The 24,510-nt window shown below is 44.4% G+C and overlaps 1 protein-coding gene across 3 annotated transcripts in view; it reads right to left on the minus strand.

Annotated features, from left to right (window-relative positions):
- MPPED2 (metallophosphoesterase domain containing 2) overlaps positions 1-24,510 on the minus strand; it is a 397,414-nt gene that overhangs the window by 352,685 nt on the left and 20,219 nt on the right. For all 3 annotated transcript variants that reach the window (XM_075280857.1, XM_075280858.1, XM_075280856.1), the window contains exons 2-3: positions 20,525-20,768; positions 5,180-5,361 (exon numbers count right to left, since the gene is read on the minus strand). In XM_075280857.1, coding sequence (XP_075136958.1) covers positions 5,180-5,361; positions 20,525-20,652 — 310 coding nt within the window. In that variant the 5' untranslated portion in view covers positions 20,653-20,768. The remainder of the gene's footprint in view (positions 1-5,179; positions 5,362-20,524; positions 20,769-24,510) is intronic.

The raw sequence follows: 24,510 nt of genomic DNA on the forward strand, positions 1-24,510 counted from the left end.
ACTGTACCTCTGTATACAGTGACCTAAGCCCCATACTGTACCTCTATATACAGTGACCTAAGCCCCATACTGTACCACTATATACAGTGACCTAAGCCCCATACTGTACCACTATATACAGTGACCTAAGCCCCATACTGTACCTCTATATACAGTGACCTAAGCCCCATACTGTACCACTATATACAGTGACCTAAGCCCCATACTGTACCTCTATATACAGTGACCTAAGCCCCATACTGTACCACTATATACAGTGACCTAAGCCCCATACTGTACCACTATATACAGTGACCTAAGCCCCATACTGTACCTCTATATACAGTGACCTAAGCCCCATACTGTACCACTATATACAGTGACCTAAGCCCCATACTGTACCTTTATATACAGTGACCTAAGCCCCATACTGTACCTCTATATACAGTGACCTAAGCCCCATACTGTACCTCTATATACAGTGACCTAAGCCCCATACTGTACCGCTATATACAGTGACCTAAGCCCCATACTGTACCGCTATATACAGTGACCTAAGCCCCATACTGTACCGCTATATACAGTGACCTAAGCCCCATACTGTACCTCTATATACAGTGACCTAAGCCCCATACTGTACCTTTATATACAGTGACCTAAGCCCCATACTGTACCGCTATATACAGTGACCTAAGCCCCATACTGTACCACTATATACAGTGACCTAAGCCCCATACTGTACCTCTATATACAGTGACCTAAGCCCCATACTGTACCTCTATATACAGTGACCTAAGCCCCATACTGTACCGCTATATACAGTGACCTAAGCCCCATACTGTACCGCTATATACAGTGACCTAAGCCCCATACTGTACCACTATATACAGTGACCTAAGCCCCATACTGTACCTCTATATACAGTGACCTAAGCCCCATACTGTACCTCTATATACAGTGACCTAAACCCCATACTGTACCGCTATATACAGTGACCTAAGCCCCATACTGTACCGCTATATACAGTGACCTAAGCCCCATACTGTACCTCTATATACAGTGACCTAAGATTTATATGGAGGAGAGAACCTCCATAATACAGCATAGTAAAGCACCCAATGGACGTCCCACTATCACGAGAACGGGGATTCAATGTGTCCCATTTCCATAGGGTAATGGTCACACAAGTATTCTGCTATTCTATTCAAAGTCTATGGACTGACGCAGACAGATGGTGATCGAAGGGTGTCCTAGTGGTTGAATCCTTGGCTATTAGGCACTACAGCCTATACTGTTAAGTCGTTGTGTTTTCCTCAGCCCTTTAAGACCTAGAATGACACTTCACACGGTATTTAATGTCCATTACTGCCATATATCACAGGAGAAGAAGAACAGACATAAAAGAAGATACGCAGATGGAGCCTCCTCTGATCGTGTCCATCTATGTTCACCCCCATGTAAAAAAAATATAAGACAGAAGATTTAGGCCATCATGGTTTTCACTCTTCATCTGTTACAAAAGTAAACAAACATGAGGAAGAAGTTACCCATCGTGTTTTTTACATTATAGTCACTGGTTATGGACACAGGCGGAGGGACGCCATCTATGTCCCTTACTCTACTACCGTTAATGTCCGTTGCTGTCATCCTATGATGGATGACAGCAATGGACTGCGATAATAGTCAGAATATACCCTTGTTCCGGACATGGTCCATCAAGGAATTACCAAGAAACAAATCAAAAAACTAGGAACACTCCTTATGCCAAATAATGATGTAGGATGGACAAGAGCAAGGGCAAATGGGAGACAGCTACAAGACAAAGGCAAGAAAGAGGGAAGACGTAACAAATAATAGGGGAGGAGAGCAAATCAAAGGGAACGACAAGACGAAGCGTTTAGGAGAACAACCGCGGAGGAGGAAAATAAGGACAAGAATAAATGGAAGAGAAGAAAACAGAAAGGCAAAGGACAGAGGGAAGGGAAACACAATGGATATCATGGAGAGGGTGGGGAACAAGCCGAACGAAGAAGGAAGAAGAGATGAAGGAAGAAAATCGGGGAAAATAAAGTGGGGGCAGGGAGACGGGGCCCGACAGACTGAAAGCATAAAAGAAATAAAAGTGACTAACGGCCTGAAATTGAATTACACAGCCTGCTAATCTTTATGACTGCGCGCCTTCTATGTGCTACCCTCACACTCACAAAACTCGGCTGGTCTCACCCATGAAAACTCACTGGGTGGGATTAAATCAAATGCACATCGGCAATGCTGGAAAGAAGTGGAGAGGAACAGCTGAATGGTCATACTGATTAGACGCCGCCATGGAGGACGAGACGCGCAGATGTGGCGGCGGCAGCGTAGAAACAAAGGAAAAAATGCCAAGAGATTTGCAGCATATTTCATCGGTGCGGTCACTGGACGGAGTATAGTAGGCGTCCGGCCAATGAGACAAGTGTTCAGCTGTGGTGTCTGCCACCGACCAGGGTCTACAGCCACAGCTGGTGTTACGGGGCGTCTGTTACCCTATTCAACTAGTAGCAGGGCAGATAGTCGGGGTTCAGGGCAAGAAGATTTGTGTTACTGAGATGTTCGCTTTGTGGCCATCTCAGCTTCTAGACCCTCCAGTCCTGGCACAAGGGGAGCGGGACTGTAGAACCTGGCGCCAAGGACAGGCTATGACTTTCTATTTTATACCCACCCAGGTGTGCGGCTATAGAGGGTGCAGAGGTAGCAATGGCTACTAGGCCTCTCTACAATATAAAAACGGCACCACATGGTAAGTGGGGGCCCCATTACATATGTTGCATTGGCGCCTAGAAACTTCAGGTTGTGCCTCTGCACCCATCCTGGCCACCCCTCAGTTTCCTACAACAGGTTAGGGATAGATCAGTACTAAGTAGGGTTGAGCCGATCTTGAGATTTCAGGATCGATTTTAAAATCTGATTTCCGATCATTTTCCAGCCGATCCCGATCGTGAAATTCGCTCGATCGCCGATCGGGATCCGATCTTTCCCGATCACTCAACCCTTGTACCAAACCTTCAATAAGCCCTATGGCAATGCATCAGGGAGAAGAAGTGGTAGAAGAATGCAACGTCTAGCTTATCTTATAGACTCCATTTTTCTGCGCTTGTCCCTTTTATTTCCCCTCCCTGCATACAATAATATACAATATAACATCATATACAGTAACATAATAGTATATACAGTTACAGACGTTCTATATTATTGGTCTGTAAATCATTTCTGTATAAATGACCTCACAACCTGAATTTAATAGAGAGATAAGCGGCAATGGATCCTTCTGCTGCTTATCCCTCATCCTGCAGATCCCTTCCAGACAGACAAGTACCAAAAGAAGAGAAATTCTTGCACAGCTGCGGCGGCGTCTACAACAGCTACTGCAGAACATCATTATACACCCCTCGCATGCTGCTGACCTTTATGGAAAAGAACAAGGGCATTGCATATCAGTCAATCTGAGTGGACAAGGATTCCCTCCATTCTCTTTGTAAAGAGGTTCTGCAGCAGCAAAGACAAAAGCAATATAGATGCCCCTACTATAATATGGAATTACTATTAGAGGTCATGTCAGAGTTCCCCGACCCGTATAAATACACTCACCTACTTCTTGATGACCTGTAATATACTTAGCATTTACATCGGGGGAGGGAAGCACGGTCCAATATATAATATACATACGACCAGGACCCTCGGTCCAAGCAAGTAGTGACAATACAAAAAAAAAAACGTAGCTTGCGGCTGTGGCTTGATCTGCAAGATGATCCTGACACTGTGACGACTTCTCCCGCGCCCGGGTCACAACCGATCAAATGAAAACAATTATTTAAACTAACCGTGTTTAAAGCCTTTAACAATTGCCAAGGTCAAGGGACTGCGAGTTACAAGGCCCAAGGGGCATGTTCACATGAAAACAATGCAAATAAATTATCCGCCAGACCTTCCCAGTCACTAAGTGACCACAAAGGTCACTTGCTGCGCGGTCTGGAAACTTTTATGCAAAACCAATATAGATTATTTATCTGGCATGAGGAGCGTTTAGGATGTAGGCTAATGCCAATGGTCTGGGATAGCACGCTGGTCACACTCCGTGTATATAATGTGCACATGGCCTGGGGTCGTACTGATCCTCTGTGTGACATATCTGCATGGAGAATAAAGTGGACGGAGAACATTAAGGCTGGGTGCACATCTGCATTGGAGCCTCGGCATGGAGGACTTTTCAGGACACCCCATTATAGTCAATTGGCTCCACCAGTGTCCATGTGCAACCGGACCTGACGACGGAGAGACCGGCACAGATGGGAACCTAGAGTGAATGTGTTTTCTTCATTAAATCACGTGATCACACAGTGACCTGTTTTTCTAGCATGGGTTACTGTGCAAACAGGGGGTCTCTGTCTCCGGTCTACAGATACAACTGAGCTACCATGTCCTCAAAGTCATCAGAGCCCCCTACACCCCAGATGTTTTGCCAAAATACCTCTTTGCCCTTCACATAATCTGCTCCCTATAGCGCCCCCTCTCATATACTGCCCATAGTTCTCCCTTACTTGTACTAGGACCACACCTGTATAGTGGTTTCCTTCCTTTCTTTTGGCAAGTTGGAGGACCAGTAGAATGGAAAAACTATTCTATGATGGACACAACTGAAGCCCGAGTGGCCTTATTGACCATTGACTATAATGGGGTGTCCCGATTTGTATTAGCCCTGCAGTATTTTGCAAAAACAGGAATGAGAAATGGTTGTAGACATTGGTCCACATACTAGGCATGGATCCCGATACTAGACATGGGTGACAGCATCAGTAATAGTAGATACTGAATTGCCTTTGTAGACTACCTTGACCTAGACTACCTAACCTACCTTTGTAGTTCCCCTTTAACTGCATTTTGCATATCCAATCTGTTGGTTACCCCTGGCCATTTGCTTAATTAATTAAGCCAATCCCAAATCATTGCACCCCCTAACGCCATCGATATCTTCTAGAATACAACCATGAAAGGGAAAGCAGAATGGTTACTTCCTTCTTGTAATTCAGCTTTAATTGCAAATTCATCAGGGCTGTTGGAGGCGCCACAGATAGAGTCAAGTGCTTACAATTAATTAGGAAACAATAAGCGAGATGGCCACATGGAGGTTAATTGGGGTCAGCGGGCAGCAACAGATCCTTACCTAACCAGTCATTAAACTTCTTAACCTCGGACGGCAGCCCCAGCTCTGTGAAATCGCCTGTGTGCAGAAGGATGTCCCCGTATGGCATCTGGATACCATCTGTCCTGGAGTGTGTGTCAGAGACGCAGACGAAACGCGTGTGGCCGGCTGGTTTGGGAGTGTCATAAGGGATGGGGTCTACCCTGGAGCAGAGATAATTAAATGAGTGTTAGAAGTTGGAGACAAGAGAAGAGAGAAAAGCAGCTGAAACAGGCAGATCAAATGGAAACCTCCATAGGCACAATTCCAATAACAGGTTACACAGAGTGAAATACATTATCAGAAAGCAACAAAGTCTCATAAATCCCGTTAACAATATACAATAGAATATGGAATGTAAAACAGTCAGAGAAAAATTGGCAGAAATCATAAAGTAACAAATGTAACAAATTACTAATATACATGTATCGTAACAACTATATTGCTTGCATATGGCTGTCAGTATACATAGATGTACATTAGGAATATTATACAATATAAGAATAAGGAAACGGACCCCGGCAGCGCACATAGATTAGGGTCACCTGAATCAAATAACGTGAATCTCTGAGAGGTCCTGGTTTACTTAGGAGCAATGAGGGGGTCGCCGCTTAACTCTTTGGAGCAATACTACCACCCTCATTGCTCCAAAGGACTCTTTTGCATGTGGACAACACAATGATCACTGCATTCAGAAGATTAAAGCACAGTTTGGAACAGGGGTATCAGTTTTTGCATTAAAAGGATGCAAAAAGATGTCCAGTCTGTAAGTAGCATGTTATAGAGCAGGGGGAGCTGAGCAGATGGATATAAAGGTTTGTGAGAAAACATTCAGTATAACTTGTCATTTAACCATTAAAATCTCTGCTCTTTGTAGGTTGAGAAGTCCAGGAGGCGGAGCTATCAGTGATTGACAGCTGTGTATATACTGATAGCTCCGCCTCTTGGACTTCTCTACATACATAGAGCAGAGATTTCAATGATAAATGGCAGGTTATACTGAATGTGGAGTCTGTTCAGCCCCTGCCTCAGCTCCGTAGTTCACTTTATTCGGTCCCCTGGTTGGTCATGTGATCAGTAGCCTGACCTGCCAATTCACTTTTTCAATGTAAATCAATATTCGGGTTTCATAGGATTACATAGAGATCAGGGACTCGTGGCTGGGGTGTGAAGCGGCAGGTCCTTCTGCTGATCACATGACCAACCGTATGGAGGCGGAATAAAGTAAATGTCGCACCCAGTGAGCTAAAAAGTAATAAATATATCCGGAGTGGAGCTTTAATAAGTCACCCCCTCCCCAATATCAGACCTGTATTACATCCAATGCTCCATCTAATCTAATTAATTCCATTATGGCACAACCCACATTTTGGTAGGAAAAAGCTCATAAAAATTGCACAGGATTTTATTGCTTCTTCTTCTATTTCTGCTTCACTATTATCCTTTATTATATTAAAACCCTACACGGAAAAAGAGAAGGCGAAGTCATCTACATTTATTAGGATTTTGGAAATATAAAAGAAATCCATAATTGCGCCTGTGCCGGCAGAAAGCTTGTGGGACTTCATTAAACTACTTTTAATCTTCAGCATCAGACTTTTGTCTCTGTTTTTATGCAAAGGTCAGTTTAACTCGGTGCAAGGGGATCCGATCGCTACGGAGCACAGAAGCGTGGATCAGATTTCATAGCGAGAACCAAACATCTGCACTGAGATCTGTCACAGACACGTGAAGTTATTCTGCTGGAAGACGCTCATGAAATGTATCATGCTATAAACCCAGATGTACAAAAAGGGATTCATAAAGAGAGTATAACAGATACTGTATAAATATATATAGAGGAGGGGAGGGGAGAGGAGGGGGATGAGGCTGCAGAGAGGAGAGGAGGGATATGGTGCTGCAGAGAGGAGAAAAGGGGGATGCTGTGGAGAAAAGAAAGGGGAATGATGCTGTGCAAATGAAAGGTAAACGGGATGATGCTGCACAGGGGAGAGGAGGGATATGGTGCTGCAGGTAGGAGAAAAGGGGGATGCTGTGGAGAAACGAGAGGGGAATGATGATGTGCAAATGAAAGGGAAACGGGATGACGCTGCACAGGGGAGAGGAGGGGATGATGCTGCAGAGAGGAGGGATATGGTGCTGCAGGTAGGAGAAAAGGGGGATGCTGTGGAGAATAGAGAGGGGAATGATGCTGTATAAATGAAAGGTAAATGGGATGATGCTGCACAGGGGAGAGGAGGGATATGGTGCTGCAGGTAGGAGAAAAGGGGGATGCTGTGGAGAAACGAGAGGGGAATGATGATGTGCAAATGAAAGGGAAACGGGATGACGCTGCACAGGGGAGAGGAGGGGGATGATGCTGCACAGGGGAGAGGAGAATGGAATGGGGCTATGGAGAGGAGAGAAGGGAAGAGGAGGGGGGGATGAAGCTGCAGAGGAGAGGAGGGATAAGGTGCTGCAAGTAGGAGAAAAGGGGGATGCTGTGGAGAATAGAGAGGGGAATGATGCTGTGCAAATGAAAGGTAAACGGGATGATGCTGCACAGGGGAGAGGAGGGGATGATGCTGCAGAGAGGAGATGATTCTGAGGAGAGAAGAGATGGGGGATGATGCTGTGCAGTGGAGAGGGGAATACGGCTGCAGAGAGAAGAGGGGGATAGGGCTGAAGAGAACAGAGGAAAACAATATTACAATAGGCCCTGTTCACATGGGGGGGGGGGCGTATGGGCAGATTTTGGCACTGAGAGTGACGTGGCTCCCTGTGTCACTTTCAGGCCAAAATGCGCCTGCCATGACCGTCACTGCTTCAGACAGTCGCGGCTTCCCCCTCTGGAGTAGGCTCAAATGAATGGGCCTACCCCGGAGGGTGCTGCCGCGAGGCCGGGGCTGAATCAGCCGCGGTGTCCGCCTCAAGAAAGGTCATGCCCATGTGAACTAGCCCTTATGGAAAGGGGTTGGAGGATGATGCTGTGTGGAGGAGAGAAGGGGGATTCTACTGCAGTCTCTACTGCCTTGATTATGGCAAATTAATGAAAGATGTATTTAATTTGCTTCTCCCATTCTGCCACTTTCCCAGTGGTCTCAACTTCTACTGAACAACCAACAAACGTGGACAACCCCTTTAAAAATAAACTCTCACATTCATCAAGTGTAGAACTTTTATCAATCCCGTAGGAACAATCAGCATTATAAATTATTCCACATTCACCTCTCACTTCAAAGACCGAGACCTCCAGCAAAGCCCACTTCATCAGCCCCAGTGATTTCAAGGAAATGTCCACATCCATCAGCCATCACAGGACGCAGCCCCCTACTACGAGCAGAGGCTGTGCGCCTGGAGAGAAGTATGGCTGCTGTGACTCATTAGTTCCAAAAGCAATCAATGTAAAAATTCCTGAGCGATCAATACTCCGGAGCTTGGGACGATGGACCAGTTACGTTTCATTACATGGGAAACCCTAATGTGCAACTAATGGAACGATTTCCCTACAGAGCCCTTTACAGTAGCGTAGGGCCTAAAATCCAGTATATTTACAGCCCAACTGTGAACATAAAGTGGGAGCCATTAGAGATCAGAAATTTTTGGAGGTCAAGGAAAAAAACCCAAAACCTTATGTCATGTTCACACAGTATTTCTGTGCGGAGAATTTGGATTGGCGTATGAGCCAAATGATTTCTATGGGAATCCATGCCATTAGTCACAAATTTTTCAGAATTAATAGGTCAATTTTTGTTTTAGAAACTACAGGGCATGGCCACACATTGAGAGGTGTCCCTAAATGTAGCCAAATCCATGTGACACTTGATTAGTGTCTGATTCTTGGGGTCCAACCACCACAAAATTGAAGACCCATGCCCCCATTTCAATGGAATGCCAGTCAAGTTCTATGGAACTGAGAAAGCAATGAGGTGTAGAATAGAAGCGGAGTGGCATGGTAGAGTACATATGCAACCGCACCACTCAAAAAAGGGGCAATGGACTCTTCTCGCGAATGGTGGTGGTTCAGAACCATGAAGTGGACATGGTCTAAATTGCTATATCCATTTGCATGGCGAGGCTGGAGTCCTACCTATCAAATACGGATGGCCCATCAGAACAATTAAAGAGTTTTTCCCATCCCAGGGTTTCACCTGCTCTCTTGTCTCCTCTCCCCTCCTCTTCCTGAACATATTATCTCTGGAGATATAATAGAGGCACGGATCTAGCGCCTGCTGGGGCTGAGGGCACTTTGCAGAGCTGACAGAAGGCTCCAGAAGTCACAGTGAACAGAACAGTGGTGGCCAGGAACAAGGACTGACATCACCAGCCCGGCCACTGCTACTAAATAGCAGAGGTGGCCAGAAACGTAGGAGACATATTGAGCTATATCTAACAATCAGAGCAAGATAGATAATTCAGATAGCTTTGGCTACAAGTTTCAATAAGATCTTGAAGATGGGAAAATCCCTTTAAATCATAAAAACCCTATTAAAAGGAGTCTACTCTAATGCATCAAATAAAATACTGCCCTAATCTCTCTTTTTTGTGTTTTCTTCTCCTTCGTGGTCCTATTTTACAAAAATTACTTCTGTTTGACTTTATGACACAAACTGCACAACCGTAATATTAAACTGGACGACGGCTGTACGGAAGCGTGCAAGAGACAGCGCTTCAATATATGCCGGGCCTCAGAGGTAAAATAAAACCTTTGGTCTCGAGAAGTCCAGACGTCCTTCTAAGACTGAATAGGGAAATTAGAGACACACACAAGAAACATGGAGGATGGCGAAGACGTCTGACACCTACAAAGGTTATGACACAGTCACCGCACCGGTATCAGTCTGAGAGGGAGGGGATTTATAGGGTGTGGGGTCCGTTATACAAACTAACAAAGCAATTTATCACATTCAAGGGAAGATCTGTTTACAGTTACCCTTAAAGGGATCTGTCACTGATCATGTTATAGAGCAGGAAGAGATGAACAGATTGATACATTACAACTTGTATCTAATTCATTGCAATCCCAGACTGTGGATGGCTAGGAGTCCAGTGGGCGGGTCCTAATCAGGAAGTGACAACGTTCTTTAGCCTCAGAGATGGAATAAGAAATTCAATGTTATAATCTATACTAAATTTTTCCCTATAAAGCTATACATCGATCTTCTCAGCTCCTCCTGCTCTATAACATGCCGCTGACGTGTTCTAGACGTTACATTCCCTTTAACTTCCCTAGAATCCTTCATCATTGTCTACAGCCTGCTCAGTTACGTTATATATACACAAGTGGGAAAAAACAAGAATAGGCCACTGTATATACAATAAGAAATCCGCACTAATGATATTTACCCGCCCGGCCCGCTCTATATTATTTGTGTTTATTTACCCTGGAAAAACAGGAGCGTTTAATACCCTGTATAAATATATAGAGGGCTCACAACCGAAATCTCTCCCTGGGCTTTTTATTAGAAGGTTTTCTAAAGGCCATAAGGGCAACCATAGCAATTTGGGAAAAGTCAGGTTGATGCTCGACTGTGTAAACCCCGCTTCAAAGAGAGGAAATAATGCGGCGACCTACACAACATGCATACATAGCGGTCAACACGGCTTGTGCTCCTCTTTGTGAAATATGGCTTTGGATTTTTAGCTGTCCCAGTCCTGTGATAAGAAATCGCCCATCTCCAATGCTCTATAGAAATAGGACACGGTTTTTAATTGGCACATAAGTAGTGCTGTTGGCACAATACTCTATGGTCTATGTATACCATGCCCAGTTTCTCGTAACATTGGCATAAATATCCCAATAGAAGAACTCCAGTATTTTTTGCCCCTGCCAATCACCACTACCCACTGGGTCTAGCATACTGATTGCTTTATTGTGAAGTTATGTGCTCCCCTCCACAGTACACACTTCCTTGTGATGCACACACTGTTTCTTGTATGAACAGGAGTGCAAACTATGCATGTAAGTCGATTAGAACCCGGAATACAATCCAACAGACCCGCATTGTGAGACTGAGCTCCTGTGAGCATTGGAGGAGGTCAGCGCTCCAGAAGGGAGCACATAAATTCACAATAAAGCTGTAAGTTTTTCAATAACATGACATTATACACAGGATCATTTTCAAACTCAAAGGGTGAAGGATGGGGGACAATTTTTTAAAGTGAATATTCTCACCATATTTGTTTGTTTAGTCCAGGTTACAAACTCTATTCTCATTCAGTTTATTTAAAGGGTTATGCAGGGAAATAATAAGCTCTTTGGCCCATCCCCTGTGGTGGATAAGCTTACCTACTAATATAGAATGAATTCTCCGGAAGTTTCCATGCTCAGCCTCTTGTCTGTGCTCTGGCTCTCAGTCACCGACTCTGCTCTGCTCTCCATACAAGCAGTAGGAATAGAGCAGAGTCAGTCACATGACCAAGAGTCAGAGAATCAGCAAGAGAGGCAGAGGCCCCCACTGTGCTCTGCAAACCTAAGAAAGAGGATGTGTATATATATATATATATATATATATATATTATATATATATATATACTAGCTGGTACCCGCGACTTGGTCTGCGGTGATTGTAGCAGTGGGTATATACAGGCGCGGGTAAGGTTTTCGTACTGTGTATAAGAGATGGGATATGAAATGTAACTTTGTATCTTGTTTTGCTGTAATTCAGAGAATACGTGAGACTTTTGTGTTGAAGTTAATTTGTATTAGAGCTGCTATATATACGGTGTTGGTATAAACTGTACATAGTGACTTTGGGACAGAGAGATTTGAAGTTAACCCTTTCCCGCCGATGGTATTTTTTTATTTTGTTTTTTTTTTTCGACTCCCCTCCCTCTAAAACCCATAACTTTTTTATTTCTCTGCTCCCAGAGTCATATGAGGTCTTATTTTTTCCTGGGACAAATTTTTCTTCATGATGCCACCATTATTTATTCTATATAATGTACTGGGAAGCAGGGAAAAAAATCAGAATGGGGTGGATTTGAAGAAAAAATGCATTTCTGCGACTTTCTTACGGGCTTTGGTTTTATGGCGTTCACCGTGCAACCAAAATGACATGTCCCCTGTATTCTGTGTTTCGTTACGATGCCGGGGATACCAAATTTATATGGTTTTATTTACATTTTGACCCCTTAAAAAAAGGCAAAACTGTGGTAAAAAAAATTTTTTTGAAAAGTCGCCATAGTCCGACAGCCGTAACTTTTTTATACGTGCGTGTACGGGGATGTATAGGGCGTCTTTTTTTGCGGGATCGGGTGTACTTTGTAGTTCTACCATTTTCAGGAAATGTTATTGCTTGGATCACTTTTTATTCAAATTTGTATCAGAATCAAAACAGTGAAAAAACGGCGGTTTGGCACTTTTGACCATTTTTCCTGCTACGGCGTTTACCGAACAGGAAAAATATTTGTATAGCTTTGTAGAGCGGGCGATTTTGGACGCGGGGATATCTAACATGTATGTGTTTCACAGTATTTAACTACTTTTATATGTGTTCTAGGGAAAGGGGGGTGATTTGAATTTTTAATCCTTTTTATTTGTTTTTATATTTTTTTTCCTTTTTTTTAATTTTTTTTTTTGCATTTATTAGACCGCCTAGGGGTATTGACATGGGTGGGCGGTGTCGCGGATTGTCAGAGCGCTGGGGGTTGGCAAACATGGCTGCTCCGGAGCGTTAAAGAGCGCCTCCTGGAGTATTGTTAAGGTGAGGGGCAAAGTGGTAAAGTATATGTATATGTGATTGTGTGGGGTTAGGGGCGAGGCTGTAGAGGGCAATAGGAATTTTGTGGCTTGCTATGGTCCAAACTGTGCGAGATTGCAGAGATGGTGGTGTGAGTTTGGGTTTTGTGGGGGTCCTGGCACAAACGTATGTGTGCTATTGTGACGAAAAGTAGCCTATTGCGCAATCGGGTATATTAACTATGTTTGTGGAAAATTTCAGCCAAATCGGTGGAGCGGTTTTTCCGTGATTGAGGAACAAACATCCGAACATCCAAACTCACAAACCCACAAACTTTCACATTTATAATATTAATAGGATATATATATATATATATATATATATATATATATATATATATATGTATATATATATATATATATATATATATATATATATGCATGCATGCATCTGCCCACGACTTTGTCTGCAGGTTGGTGTTGGCGCTGAGCCGCTTATATTTAGCCAATTGCTGTTGTGGATGATCTGTCTGCTCCCGCGTCTCGGCTCTGCTACATCGCAGCATATGCGCAGCATACTCCGTTGTACGTACATCTCTGCATATGGAGAGCGTACTGAGCTGTGCTACAGCACGTCTTAAGCTCTGCTACATCTGGCCATTTGGATTAGAGGGTGTTCTTATGTCAGTGTCTGAGCAGCTTCTGTGTTACAAAGGGCTGAATGGATGTTGAAATGTGCCAAAGTTCAATCAGCCTGCTCCCGCATCTTGGCTCTGCTGCATATGCGTAGGATAACCAGGTGTATGTACGTTTGCATTTGCAGAGCCTATAGAGGGGTGCTACAGCGCTGCCTAAACTCTGCTACATTGGGCAATTTTGATTACAGGGGTTTGGTTATGTGACTCTCTGAGCAACTTCTTTGTTACAAAGGGCTGAACGGATATTGCTGAAATGTGCCAAAGTCCCCCCCCCTCCCCCATCAGAGGCAGAACACATTCCCCGTCGTATTCACTGAAACTCTACACCCGATATACTCCTCTTGCCCACACACATCCTGCATGTTCTGTAGTCTCCTGATCTTCCATGAGACTCCATTTTCTTCAGCTTTCACACTGTCCAGCTTCATCCTATATAGCTCCACCCACAAAATGGTGTGTAGCTCCGCCCACTGCCTAGCATGATCCTATCCTAGAATGGCTCAAGGACCTGTGATGAGGTCATCACAGGTCCTTTAGCCCCTTAGCGACCCTTGACGTAACTGTACGTCATGGGTCGCATGGGGATGTATGGAGCGAGCTCACACGCTGAGCTCGCTCCATACACGGCAGATGCCGGCTGTATAATACAGCCAGGACCTGCCACTAACAGCAGCGGTCGGTGCCCGAGCCGATCGCTGCTGTTAACCCTTTACACACTGCGGTCAAACGTGACCGCAGTGTGTAAACGGCGCCGGCGGCATGGGCGCCGCCATGTTTTGCCGATCGCCGCCCTCCTGAACGTCACAAGAGGGCGGTGATCGGTTGCTATGACAGCCGGAAGCCTATTGAAGGCTTCCAGGCTTGTCTCTGCCCGAGATCTATTACACGATGCCAGAGGCAGCCTCTAATAGAAGTGCTGCGATTTTCCTATTCACTGCAATACTGTAGTATTGCAGTGAATAGTATGAGCGATCAGACTCCCTAGGTTTCAAGGTACCTAAGGGGTCTGATCATAAATGTAACAGAAGAAAAAAAAAAGTTTTTAAAAGTATTAAAAAAATAAAAAAAATATAAAAGTTCAAATCACCCCCCTTTCCCTAGATCAGCTATAAAAGTAATTAAAGAACATTAAACATAAATATATTAGGTATCCCTGCGCTCCAAAATGCCTGAACTATTAGAATATTAAAACATTTATTCCGTACTGCGAACGGCGTAGCGGCAAAAAAAATAAAAACAGCTAAAAAGCGTTTTTTTCAACACTTTGCCTCCTATAAAAAATTGAATAAAAAGTGATCAAACCATCGGATTTTTCCCCAAATGGTATCAATAGAAACGTCATCTTGTCCCGCATAAAAAGACACCACAACCAGCTCCATACATGGAAATATGAAAAAGTTACAGGTGTTAGAACATGATGACACAAATTTTTTTTTCTATTTTGCAAAGTTTATCATTTTTTTTAAAAGTATCAAAAAATTTCAAATACTATATAAATTTGGTATCACCGCGTTCGTACTGACACGTAGAACACAGGTAACATGTCATTTGTACCAAACAGTGAATGCTGTAAAAATTAAACCCATAAGAAAATGGCGCAAATGCATTTTTTCTCCAATTGCGCCTCATTCTGAATTTTTTTCCAGCTTCCCAGTACATTGCACAGCATATTGAATGGTGCCATTACAAAGTACAATTTGTCCCGCAAACAATAAGCTATCATGTGACTCTGTGAACTGAAAAATGAAAAAGTTATGGCTCTTCAAATGTGAGGAGGGAAAAACGAAAATGCGAAACCAAAAAATGGCCTGGTCCTTAAGGGGTTAGTGTTGTGTGTACCTACATTCCTTCACTGCGGTCATGTGGTGACGTCTTTTACCGGGATAAAAAGTAGCCTATGTTTTAATCGGGGTTCCTATCTATTTATGTGGGCAAATTTCCTGCAAATCCGTTCAGCCGTTTTTGCGTGATTGAGGAACAAACGTCCAAACCCACAAGCTTTCATATTTATAATATTAGTAGGATATTAGCGAGTAGGCTTATTTGTTTACGATATACGCTTCTCATTTCCCTGAATAACCCCTTTAAGACAGATCTTTATTTCAGTCAGAGCTCAATTTTTTTTGGTACAGAATATCGACCATTAGACTGAATGTAAACAATCCCCTGCCTGTATTCTGACAAATCTCCATCTCCCCTGACAGGCACAGTGGTGGGTACCATACGGCACCCCCTGTTATTGGACTCCATTTATGTCAATCCATAGAACACCTGTTAAGCACCATAAACCTCAACCCTTGAAAATCTAGTTAGGAGACCTGCGTCAACACCTAGACACACGCAGTGCAGGGACACGTCTTCTGGCCAGGCAAGACGTCTTATCCGTAAAGGTGAAGCTTCTTATTGACAGCCCTGACAGCAGATGTGCTGCAATGCATTGCAGATCCCCCGCGAAAGGCAACAGGTTAATTTCCACAAGAGGCAGGTGAATAGATTTACTCCCCCTGCCAGACAGCGCCGCAGCCATCCTTGACAGCAATCGCTGCAGACAGATGCTGAAACGGAATTGATCTTGGAGACGGTGAGCGGGCTGCAGTTATCTTCCTGACTGTATCGCTAGCATCAAATATAACACCCAATCTCCTCCCTGTCTCCTGGAGAAAGTGGCTCGTCTGAAATGGTGTATACACATAAACAATAGAATGCATATATATCAGATATGCAACATCTGGAACCTAATACACTGTTCATCCTGAGCCTCCTGGTTCATAACAAGCATACAAGAACTCTAATGGCCTGACCGAGATAAAGGAAAGTGCTGCCCTACCTATAACACAGTAAAATTCCATTATAGGGGTATTTTGGGAGCCATCTATTGAGGACCTATCCTTAGGCCCCGCAGATGTCATGTTTATCCGTCACGTGGCCTGTTTGCAGCTCGGTCCCAATCAAGTGAACGGGCCTGAGTTGCAATACCAAGCATAGCCACTATACAATATGTGGCGCTGTGCTTGGTGTTATGGATCCCACCATTCTGATATGGATAGCCGTCCATTTGAAAAATCCAGAAGACTTAATGGCACAGTTCATATCCGCAGTGTGGTCCCTGTTGAATGTAGGACCAGATCCATCACATGACTGGCACCAACAATGGCCGAGGAGTCAATGGACTAATGGCACTGGATGCAGCCTGACAGACACGGCAGTCCTTCAGCGTATCCAAAATCTCTTTTTATCCCTGTGCCGGATCAGATACAAGGGTGTAGCCATCATCTTTATTACAAAGCACTGACAGACAACCGGATCCTTTAGAGATTTGGACGGCTGCAGGTTTTACTTACAGCGGAATAGTCAGCCTCGACCGAGCCACAGAGACAGCGCAGCCGCGCCGCTTATACAAAGTCGTTCCAAAAAAACGTTATAATGATACAAAATGTCAATGAAGGATTCCTCACCAATGGTCTTTACCATGTACAAAAAAAAAATTCTAAAATTGAGAAAAATTCAAACATTTCCTGGAAGTGTCAGGTGTTGACTGTCATGGCGGACCATTCAGATCACGGTTTCTAGCAACTGTAGGCCAATGAAGTCAACACTGGACATTGTGGACGACGCCTGGTGCAAAGGTTTCTACGTTGACAACAGAGAACGATTTTTGAGCCCAAGTAATAGACGAGGATTCGTCGGTGGCTCGTGGGGCCTTTGATATTGGGAAAGTAACAATGAACAAGTACTCATCTGGGTGCTGGTTGGGTAAAGAAGAAGAAGAACCCTTAATTCCAAACAGATCAAAGACTTATAATAATGATAGATATTGTTGGATCGAAAACATCACCCGATTCAGTAGATGCATTTTCAAAAATATAGAATTGGGACACCAAGTAAATACAATACTACCAGTGGCGTAACTAGGAATAGCGGGGCCCCGTGGCGAACTTTTGATATGGGCCCCTCCCCCCGACCGAGACAGACGACCTCGACCGACCCCTCTTCCGCATTTCTGCGCGCTCTATTATGCCCCTAGTGGCTCCTGCACACAGTATTATGCCCCATAGTGGCCCCTGCACACAGTATTATGTCCCATAGTGGCCCCTGCACACAGTATTATGTCCCATAGTGGCCTCTGCACACAGTATTATCCCCCATAGTGGCCCCTGCACACAGTATTATACCCCATAGTGGCCCCTGCACACAGTATTATCCCCCATAGTGGCCCCTGCACACAGTATTATCCCCCATAGTGGCCCCTGCACACAGTATTATCCCCCATAGTGGCCCCTGCACACGGTATTATCCCCCATAGTGGCCCCTGCACACAGTATTATGTCCCATAGTGGCCCCTGCACACAGTATTATGTCCCATAGTGGCCCCTGCACACAGTATTATGTCCCATAGTGACCCCTGCACACAGTATTATCCCCCATAGTGGCCCCTGCACACAGTATTATCCCCCATAGTGGCCCCTGCACACGGTATTATCCCCCATAGTGGCCCCTGCATACGGTATTATGTCCCATAGTGGCCCCTGCACACAGTATTATGTCCCATAGTGGCCCCTGCACACAGTATTATGTCCCATAGTGACCCCTGCACACAGTATTATCCCCCATAGTGGCCCCTGCATACAGTATTATGTCCCATAGTGGCCCCTGCACACAGTATTATACCCCATAGTGGCCCCTGCACACAGTATTATGTCCCATAGTGGCCCATGCACACAGTATTATGTCCCATAGTGGACCCTGCACACAGTATTATGCCCCATAGTGGCCCCTGCACACAGTATTATGCCCCATAGTGGCCCCTGCACACAGTATTATGCCCCATAGTGGCCCCTGCACACAGTATTATGCCCCATAGTGGCCCCTGCACACAGTATTATCCCCCATAGTGGCCCCTGCATACAGTATTATGTCCCTCAGTGGTCCCTCCACACAGTATTATGCCCCATAGTGGTCCCTGCACACAGTATTATCCCCCATAGTGACCCCTGCACACAGTATTATGTCCCTCAGTGGTCCCTTCACACAGTATTATGTCCCTCAGTGGTCCCTGCACATAGTATTATCCCCCATAGTGGCCCCTGCACACAGTATTATGTCCCTCAGTGGTCCCTGCACACAGTACTATGTCCCACTCTGGACACCCATAAACAATTATTATACTCTGGGGTCTTTTCAGACCCCAGAGTACAATAATCAGAGACCCAGGGGGAATAAAAACATAAAAAAAACCACTGTTACTTACCTGTCCCCTGTCTCTGCTGCAGTCCTTCTTCAATGACGTTGGACGTCACATGACCCGGGACGCAGGCCGGGTTCATGTGACGTCAGACAACTAAGCCTGCCCGGATCGTGGAGAGGTAAGTAAAAGTGTTTATGTTTCTTACCTCTCTCCGGCCTGTGATCATTATACTCGGGGGGACTGCAAAGGAACCCCCCCCTCCCTTGCCCGAGTATAATGATAGTCTTTGTGGGGCCCACGGTGTCACTTACCAGTAAGATAATAGGGCCTGTTACCGGCTGGAGTAACTCCAGCCGGTAACAGCCTATTAAGAAAAAACTGCAGCGGTAGTGGCTGTCACTGGGCCCCCTAATGTCCCGGGCCCTGTGGCAGCCACTACCACGGTAGTTACCCCACTGAACACCACTCCCTTCCCTTTAAGGGCACAAGTCGATAAAAAGTAAAGCAATGACTTAGATACAATCTGTTTCATTTTACCTAGAATACACCATTGTGACCTTGGGTCACCAACACAAACATTGTAGCAAATACATAAAAACTATCAGATTTGCTTTTCAAAAACATTAGCTTAAAAGTAACCCATAAAAAAAATTTGATGCAGACGGCAAATGGAGGATCACAACATGGTTCAAGTCCGCCGTTTCAATCGCCCTTTTATCCCACCTTTACTTCCTATTAGATGAAGATGATAAGATACAAGATCTAGCTCGAGGAACGGCCAAGATTCTTTTTTTTTTGCACTTGAAATAAAGTCCTGAAGAAGGAAGAACATAAACAGCGCGGAGCAGGAACAGAATATTTTTTATCTAATTATTTATCTATTTTAAGATATTTTATTGAACCATGAGACAGAATAAAATTATTCTTATTACCTACAAGAAATAACAAACTATATCGCTCTAGATAAGAAGGGGCAACACTTTATAAAGGAAGTCCATCAGGCCCCACCAAGAACAAGAATTGTGCAATAAAAGGCCCTTTAATAGGAGAAGAATCAAAACCAATGCAGAGATAAATCATCTTATTATGGATCTTTAAATCGGTCTGCAAGTGCACTGGGGGCGGAGCCAGATTTACAAGATTTGGTTACAGACAACCAAGATGCTATCATAGACTGAAAATGTCAATCACGGGTAAAGGAGAGACATTGAGTAACAATTTCAGAGGAGAATCAGAGCGTTTGCAACGGTCTATAGGTAAATCTGAAAAATCAGCCCCGGCGCACTCGCAGGCTGATACCCATACGAATAGGATTACTTCTGCATTACATCATTGTTGCCAAATATCTCTTATCTTCTATGCCCAATCCTTCCTCCCCTGACTTCAACCATTGGAGTAAAATCAAGAGGTCCCTCTATACACATAGGAGAGTCAGCCGAAATTGGTAGGTTGCCCAACTTTGCTCTTTTGTGTATGGGTTTCCTTTGTTTATAAAACTTTAGGTCCGGCAAGTAAAGACATGGAAGACTATTTGGGAGAACCTGAATGAGGGCACAGATTGAGGTCGGTCAAGTGGTTGACCATTAGAACGTCCAGGTTGCAAATATAACAAAGAGACGCCCAAGATAACGCAAATTCTATGAGATCAAGATCAAGAACATTCTCTTCCGATTAGTTAAACATACAGTCTGAGCTAAATCTGTCTTAAGAACATGCAGGTAGGAATCGGCATCTACACATTGTGTCCATGACTAGTAAAGAGAAGAATGAAGCGGACTACTTACATGTGGACATGAGGAGGTTGGAATCTGCTTTGGTTGATGTTATAGTGCGTGAATGCCTGGGTGGGATTGGAGCTATATTCGTCCACCGTTACCGTCACTTTGCCTTGTGAGGGAATACCATGAGCCATCCTTCCTTCTTATAGACATGAGCAAATCACAGCGTACAGGAACAACAGAGGGACGCGAGCATCATGTGTCCACCAACTGCGCGCCCCGGGGGAAGGTTCATCAACACTGCTGAAATCTAAAAATCAGAGAAGTAAAATATCATTAGTTTAATCGTAACCCAATCATACCCATTATGTACCTCAAATAAAGAACGCTCTACGGGGAGAACCTTGCTGAGGGTCAGTAGGAACAATGCCCTTACCAGGCCAGAATCTAAACACATGGACCTTTTAGAGAGTGAAGAACCAAAACCAAACTTTGTAGCCCTCCAATGGGAATGCAACATGGTGGTCTTGCGTCTAAACACATCAGTTGTCTTCCGTTTCTGAATATTTTTTGTCAGGGGCAAGTGTTTATGACTAAACAAAAATTCTGCAGGGCTTTTGCCTCCATTCCAAAAAACTGCCACCTCTCAGTTACTGTTCAGCCAATTGTGGGCTGATGTCGTCCCATTTCTATGGTTGGTGTATGACTACAGGAGCCCATAGATTGGCCACACATGGCTTATGAGATGTTGTACCCAAGGACAATGCATTACATTTCCAGGTAATCAATGGAAACTGAGAACGACCCTTAAGTATATAACAAAATGTAGTGATTTACTGTTTTAGGTTACTTTCTCCCCAATAATACCCAGAAAAACAACATTAAAAAAATCCCACAAGTGCTGTGACCAAGTGTTACTCTACAATACGACGTACATTTCAGCTAAGCTTTAACGGAACTCCAATATTATTAGGACAAGCACTTTAAAAGGAACACTAAAAACAGATATTTCACAAAAAAATTAACAAAAACATCCCAAAAATTCCTCCCTTAATTCCTCCTGTGACTATATTTTATTGCCAGTAAAACATAGAAAGATTTTTTAAAATATTTGTGTGTGTCAGGGAAGAGAGCTCGCGGAGGAGAGGTCAGGGAGGAGAGCGCGCGGAGGGGAGGTCAGGGAGGAGAGCTCACGGAGGGGAGGTCAGGGAGGAGAGCTCGCGGAGGGGAGGTCAGGGAGGAGAGCTCGCGGAGGGGAGGTCAGGGAGGAGAGCTCACGGAGGAGAGGTCAGGGAGGAGAGCTCACGGAGGGGAGTTCAGGGAGGAGAGCTCACGTAGGGGAGGTCAGGGAGGAGAGGTAACAGTGGGGAGGTCAGGGAGGAGAGCTCACGGAGGGGAGGTCGGGGAGGAGAGCTCATGGAGGAGAGGTCAGGGAGGAGAGCTCAGGGAGGAGAGCTCACGGAGGAGAGCTCACGGAGGAGAGCTCACGGAGGAGAGCTCACGGAGGAGAGCTCACGGAGGGGAGGTCACGGAGGAGAGCTCACGGAGGGGAGGTCAGGGAGGAGAGCTCACGGAGGGGAGGTCAGGGAGGAGAGCTCACGGAGGGGAGGTCAAGGAGTTCCCCTTCTCTTCAACTCTGGAGTCTGCCTTTAAATAATTGGCTGCAGCAGGAGCCTCCCCCTAATCTAAAATATTGCATGCACAACCCCACCCAGAGCCATATGGCATTAGAAAATGGAGCAGATTAACCTCTGTGTGCTCAGCAGGAACGTGTGGCACATGTTGCAGACTGACAAGGTTACCTCCTGTTTATTTGTATCATTCATTTTTATTTTTAGTGTTCCTGTAAAGTGTGTACAAAGGCGAAGCCTCACTTCAGATAAAAGAGTGGAGAGGAAGGTAAAATAGCAATTTGTAGCAGGTTTCTTAAGTTAAAGAAATCTTCCCCTGGGACACCTTTGCTTTAAGCTGCCTCAAAAAAAAAACAAAAAAAAAAAACTCTGTACATAGGGATATTTATAAGCGTCACCATTTTACATTCCGCTTCAACCTAAACACAGGCGGCTCCAATTACAGATATTGAGACATAAGAGAGAACGCCGACCGCCATCAGTCCAATTACCAGTCACACAAAAGGTCAAATGTTTTTATTCATGTGCACACGGCCCGCCAGTGAACTGGGTAATAATCAGAATGATGGCATTTATAAAGGCAATTATTCTACATTACACGTTTCTGATGGGCCAAGTGACAACATAGAAAAATACCTCGAAATAGGAAGAGGCGGAAATACAGGCTCGCAACGTAACAGATGTAAACACTGAGGGACAAATGGAGCAGATGTAACGAGACGCACAACAAGATCAGAACAGTTCCTGAAAAATTCTTAGAGTGAATGTCTAGGGGGTGAATTTGTAATCTACTGTCTTGGGGGGGGGGGGGGTTGTCCAACCTCTAGAACCATTGTAGGCTAAGGACATACGTAGCAGAACAGAGGGAAAAATGTAGCGTAAAACGCAATTCCAAAAAAATTATTGCATTTTCCAAAAAATTTTCTGCCATGTTTTCTGTTTTCACCCCCTTCTCTATGGAGCAAATGCAACATTTTCAAACCGGACCCCCTCCCCATACGGAAACCTAATCTACATTACAAAAAAGGTCTTACAGGCCAGTTCCCAGGAACCCCACCTGTCCTGAACTTTACCGATGACATCCTGACCTGGACATGCAGCCATTTATTGCCCATCGCCGTGACTTGTCAACATCATTGATGCAAGAGCGGCATTGAAAGAAACAGAACGAGACAAGGTAGATCTGTAATATAAAGCAAGGTGGACAAGTCAGAAGGAACGTTTCACTCTACGTACAGTCAATGGAAATTGCAGTCACCATGCATTCGTGACAAGGCTTCATACATAGACCATAGTGATACAATGGCTACGGCCATGGAGCTGCACACACAAACTACACTGTTGCAAGGTTTCGACATCCTACAGTGTATGAAGCAGTAATACTTCTAGGAGAGATCTCCAGCATCCAATGGATCAAATGGATTTTGAATGGAACTCAACAGAAAAAAATAAATCTCTGTAGGAAATTGGACAAACCCTACTGGAAACCCTATAAAACTTCTGTAGAGTTAGGACAGTCCCTTGGATGTCAATCTAGCCAAGCTGAGCCCCAAGAAAGACCGATAAATATATAATCCAGATCACAAATACAGCAACAATAAACCGTCCTCACGCACTAGTGATCCCTCTTACACCTTTACGTACGCATACACATTAGTGGGAAGTCGGCCGAACCCTCCAGGAGTGGACGTATCTGCGTAACTGTGTTCTGGAACGTGTGGTCGTTCATGCTGCATTTGCTCCCATTGTAGACAAGTTGCTGGCAGACATGGCATATCATTGCAAATACAGTCAAGCCAGGCTGAGCATGCAAGTGTAGGAGAACGTTGAGGGGAAAAATCTAAAAAGTGTATGGGCAGCTTAAAGGGGTCGTCCAGACAAAAATCAGACCACCATGAGGAACGTGCAGGTCTGTATCATCCATGACGTGTCCTTTAAAACACCCAAATTATCATGAGTGGGTGAAAAAGTGGGGGAAGGGGGGGGGGGGATTGTATTTTTTGCAAAAATTTTATCAAATCCTTCTTTCATTCTGAATATTCCTTACATGTTCCCAGCACTATGAGAATACAATCCCCTAGGCCTGGAATATCTGACTATACAGGTAGGGGAATTTACTTCTCTCAATGGAATTTCCTTATAGCCTCATTTTCTCAGATTAATAAAAAAAAAATATATATATATTTTTGGAATCTTAAAAATTTAAAAGAAAAAAAACAAACAAAAAAAAAAACACAACACACAAGAATTTAACTTAACTTACGAGAAATATCAGGTCTCCATAGGCATCTCGTATGTCCGTGCCAGTATCTCTGCACGTTACAGCCATGGCAGGAGGCAACGAAATAAGCCAGAATTTATATGCATGAGGTATTGATTTTGGAAAAAGCTCGAGCTATAAGGAAGCGGGAGATCTATCTG

The sequence above is a fragment of the Leptodactylus fuscus genome, chromosome 7 (genome assembly GCF_031893055.1).
Source record: "Leptodactylus fuscus isolate aLepFus1 chromosome 7, aLepFus1.hap2, whole genome shotgun sequence".
NCBI classification, from domain to species: domain Eukaryota; kingdom Metazoa; phylum Chordata; class Amphibia; order Anura; family Leptodactylidae; genus Leptodactylus; species Leptodactylus fuscus.